The 5000-nt window shown below is 42.1% G+C and overlaps 1 protein-coding gene across 1 annotated transcript in view; it reads left to right on the top strand.

Moving 5' to 3' along the window:
• Positions 1 to 345: 345 nt before the first annotated feature.
• The window catches only part of LOC122263622 (homeobox protein engrailed-1a), an 11437-nt gene continuing 6782 nt past the window's right edge, over positions 346 to 5000 (top strand). The window contains exon 1 of the mRNA XM_086531316.1: positions 346 to 1044. Within this exon, the coding sequence (XP_086387442.1) occupies positions 501 to 1044 (544 nt within the window). The 5' untranslated portion in view covers positions 346 to 500. The remainder of the gene's footprint in view (positions 1045 to 5000) is intronic.

The raw sequence follows: 5000 nt of genomic DNA, 5'->3' as shown, positions 1-5000 counted from the left end.
ATAAAATTCATGTGTTAGAGTGAGCGAAGTTACACGTTGACAGCAAGAATTAACACATGATATTTGTCGGTATCAAGCTTTCATTATGGACGCGGGACTCAATCAGTGGCACAACTCTATTACCTTCAGCCTGAGGCCTCCTCGCTGCATCAATGCTCCGACCAATCATCGACAAGGCAGAGGAGGAGCCTCTTTCAGAACGCACGCGCTGACTGGCTAGAAGAGCTGTGGGTGGAGCTTAGGCGGAGCCACTGTCACTCAGATGGCGCCGTCCCTGCCGGTGGGTGGAGCTTAGCAGCTCGGGTCAGGCCGAGGGGCGGGAGTCAGTATATAAGCCAAGGAGGCGGTAGTAAGATGTCCGAGTGACAGCAGGCTGTCAGAACAGCGAGCAAGTACGTGCTGTGTGTTTGACACGTGAGTCTCCTATCGGAGGACGTTACCCTAGTACTGTGAAGCCCTTCAGGAGGTTTCTGCAAAGACAGTGTTGTGCCAAGTGCGCCATGGCTCTAGAATTCGAGCGTCAGCAACAAGTCGCCTCAGCCGCACCAGGACCCATGGCATCTCCAGCGATGGTCATGGCGGCTCCTATCAGTCCGGCGTTACCGCCTACGCCGCCCTCACACGACGCCCGCAGCCCTCCTCCGCCCTCGCCACGATCCCCGCTTGAGTCCAAGCTGCCCCTCTCGCCTCCTCCGACGGCGCCCAGCCCGCGCTCGCTGCCCTTCAGCATCGAGAACATTCTGCGGCCCGACTTCGGCGTGACGCGCCTGCCCGCCGAGCGGCCGAGCGGCATCCGAACCCCCGAGCTGCTCCTCCGCACGCCGCCCAAGACCCCGGAGTCCGTGCGCCACGACTTCCCCGTCGACCTGAGCCAGAAGTCCCTCGGCCAGGGCGCCGTCGACCACGCCAAGCTGAGCCCAGGAAGCCTCGGGAACAAGTACCCCGAAAACCCCGAGTCCCTGGCCAACCCCAAGGTGCCCGCTGACGACAACAAGTGGCCCGCGTGGGTCTACTGCACCAGATACTCCGACAGACCTTCTTCAGGTGAGTCCTCGCCCCCAGTGTCTTGTGTGTCTAGGTAGATCCTTGGAAATTCTAGTCTCAAAACTAGGGCTGCCAAGTCAAGCATATCTGATTAGTAGTAAATTCTAAAACAAGTGCATTTGAGTAGAATTCATAAAACAAACGATAGGAAAATTTATTTATATATATATATATATATATATATATATATATATATATATATATATATATATATACAGTAATATATAATTCATGGTGTCGATAATGATAATAGCAAGATTTATGTAGACGTTGGCGAGATGAATCTGATGGTTATATTAAATCGGCAAAATACGATTAGAAATTATGTAGTGAAAAAAAATATTGCGACAATATTTATGCCACTATTAGTATAAAAAAGAACAGCAATAATAAAGTGAATTTTTCGATAGAATAATGAATATGTCACTAAAGAAAACATTTATTGCTAAAATTTAAAAGGATTATTTCAACGGACAAAACGATAAAACATTGGGATCAAATTTTATATTGTCAGAACATATGTACTCACATCCTTCTAATAGATATATTTACCCGTCACTATAATTTTACAACAGAAAATTACATACGCTGAATTCTCAAACTGGACAGTAGTGAAAAGAAAAAAAATCAGCTCCTCACTATTCTTCTTAATTACCCTAAGGTGATGTAACCGCCCGCGCTAAGTAGTCATTACGATTAGTGAAGTCAATTAACGTAAGGTCAGAACGCGCCGTAGAGCATATTAGGTCACCTGAGGTCAGTTCTTACGGGAGTGTTAATAGTGTCACCAAAGTGCTACGTCTCTCCTAAGGTCATTTAGTGGCCGCATTTGCACAGTAGTAATGTAATTATAGATATATATTTTTTGTAATATAAATAGGCATATTATTGTTGTGCCTTTTATGTTGTTTTTATTTTTGTGGGGATAACTGATAAGGATTATCTTATTATTTATATCAGTTGTTTATATCGATCAGGTATTTATATCGATCGACCGGCAAATACCATATATAACATTTTTGTTTCCTTAAAAAATATATATATATATAAACACTCCGACTTCCTTTATCCCTCCCCCTCCCCCTACCCCCTCCCTTGAATAAATTCCAGCATAAAGAGTCAAGTGGAAAGTCAATTTTCCTAGCGATTTCCTACGGCAGGAGTCCCTATCCCCTCCCCATCCCTATCCCCATCCTCATCCCCATCCCCCTCCTCCCTCTTATTCCCTGGCCGCTGCTCTTCCTTCCCCGCCCGCCCGCCCGCCCGCTCGAGAACGCCCGTCAGCGTGGGTGGTCTCTCTGGGCCCGTGCGCTAAATTGTCCGCTAACAGACCACCGCCTTCCTCCCTCCGTCCCCGCTTTCGCCGCCGCCGCCGCCGCTTGCCGCCGCGCGCCGCCGCCGCTGGTGCCGCGAACGTGCATAACGCGCGCTAACTTTGCCTGATTTTTTTTTTTTTTTTTTTTGACGTCTCGTTTTCTTTATTGGATTATTTGTTTAGCTATTTGTTTTTTTTTTAATTTTGGATTAGGTGTTTGTTTTCAGTGCGTTGTGTTTATTGTTTTGTTTGTTTATTTTGTCCGATGGTATTGTATGGTTTATCCGTCGGTTGCATAAAGTAAAGCGTTAATTGTAACTCTCTATCGTAATTAAGGAATTTCTAAAAGAATATAATGTATATTATAATTGATTTCGTTCGGCGCTACTATCTATTTTAAAAGAAAAAAATATATACATATATATTTACCACCAGATGAAAATAATTCACGGCGTAAATCACTCATACTATCATTTATAGACACACATTCTCCTCTCTTTATCCCCCGCCTTCCTCTCCAACCAAGAGAGAAAGAGAGACAAAGAGAGAGAGAGAGAGAAAAAAGAGGGAAGTAAGAAAGGGAAATACTCTTTCCATTTCCTGACCTCGCGTGAAGGGGAATTTTTCGGTTTCATTGGAATTCTTTGAGACTCTCCAGTCAATTACACTTTCCTTTCGAGTGGATGGCGGCGCTCGGGTTGATGCGGCCGAAGAAGGAGCGGGAGGAGGAAGAGGAGGAAGAGGAGGAAGAGGAGGAAGGAGGGGAAGATGGGGGTTTGGAAATAGGGGAGAAGGGAAATGTAAAGTAAATGATTGTGTGTTTAAACTCGGAATTTCATTTTGTTATTGATTATAACGTTTATGTATGCATATATATATTATATATAATTTATATATATATATATATATATAATATATATATATATATATATATGTATATATATAAATATGTATATATATAAATATGTATATATATAAATATTATATATATATAATATATATATATATATATATATATATATATATAATATTTATATATATATATATATATATATATATATATATATATATATATATAAAGAAACAGAAGCGAAAGTTTGATCGGGGTCTTTGAGATACGCCCGAACGCGGCCTAAAACAAACTACTTGGATAACAATGAACAGGCGATTGTCACTTGTTCAATCCCAAGTGTCAGGGATCCCTTCTTGATTTTATTCGCTTGGGTCCCCTCTCCCCTCTCCCCTCTCCCCTCTCCCCTCTCTCCCCTCTCCCTCTCTCCCTCCCCCCCTCTCCTCCCCTCCTCCCCTTCCTTCTTCCCTCTCCCCTCTCCCCTCTCCCCCTTCGTCCCCCTCATCCTCCCCTCCTTCTCCCCTTCCTTCTTCCCTCTCCCCTCTCTCCCTTCGCCCCCCTCATCCTCCCCTCCTTCTCCCCTTCCTTCTTCTCTGCTGACTCGCTCTCCGTGCCTCTCGAGCCCTACGACCAAGAGATGTTAAGGGCGAAGCACGCACCTTATCGCCTTGGGAACGCCGACCTTAATCAAAGCCGCTTCTTGGCCGGGTCTTGGCTCGACAATTTCATCCGGCGGGGTCAATAGGGTGGCAAAAAGAGAATATTAGATAGGCATACGGGGGTCCTTCCTGATGGGGGGCGGGGGGGGGGAGAGGGCAGGGGGAGTACTCGAGAGATTCAGCAATCCATTCGGAAGATTAAAAGCCGCCAGGTGTTAGAGAGACGAGACAAAGAACGTTATTCTTATATATATATATATATATATATTTTTTTTTTGCTCATATGGATACGAATCAAAGAATGGTTATTTGTAAGAGGCGAAAGAGAAAAAAAAAATTCTTGTAGACGGGATTAGCGTAATTCGTTCTTGTTTTAGCGATAGTGTCAGTTTTTTTTTTTTATCGGTTCATACGTTCGTTATTTTTTATATATATAACCGTAATTTTAATATTCTTTATCAGCTTAATAAATTCTTTGGCGAATATTTTCCGTCGAAAGAAGACAATACGTTAGGTTTTCTCTTTAAGGATCATTCTATCGAAATTAATGGAAATAGTAATAATGATAATAGTAATAATTATGATTTTGATGAGAATGATGATAATAATAATGATAATAATGATAATGATAATAATAAAAATGATAATGATAATAATAATAATAATAATAATAATAATGATAATAATAATAATATTACTAATCATAATAAAAATAATGATAATAATAATGATAATAATAATAATAGTATTAATAATAATAAAAATAGTATTAATAATAATGATAATAATGATAAAAAAATAATAATAACAATAACAATAACAATAATAGAAATAATAATAACAACAATGATAATAACAACACCAGAAGAACAGTAATGAACCTGATAACGAAAAGCGATCCGCCGATCTCACATCCGACCTCCACCTTGACCGACGACGGCGACCGAGGTTGTCAGACCAAGCCGCACCGCAGCCATTAGCCCATAAATTCCTACAAGCCAAACCGGATAGTAAACATACAGCTAAGACTCCACTTGTGCTTGTTCTAAATCTACCGTGGCATTCGCTCTGGGTGCGTTTTTATGCTTCCTTTTGAGGCGCACTTTCTTCCTTCCTTCCGTTCGTTCGTTGT

Source organism: Penaeus japonicus, unplaced genomic scaffold (assembly GCF_977035675.1).
Source record: "Penaeus japonicus unplaced genomic scaffold, GWHDUDI00000001_assembly GWHDUDI00000035, whole genome shotgun sequence".
Classification (NCBI taxonomy): Eukaryota; Metazoa; Arthropoda; class Malacostraca; order Decapoda; family Penaeidae; genus Penaeus; species Penaeus japonicus.
Note: the sequence above shows the minus strand (reverse complement) of the source record. Positions and strands in the feature narration are given on the sequence as shown.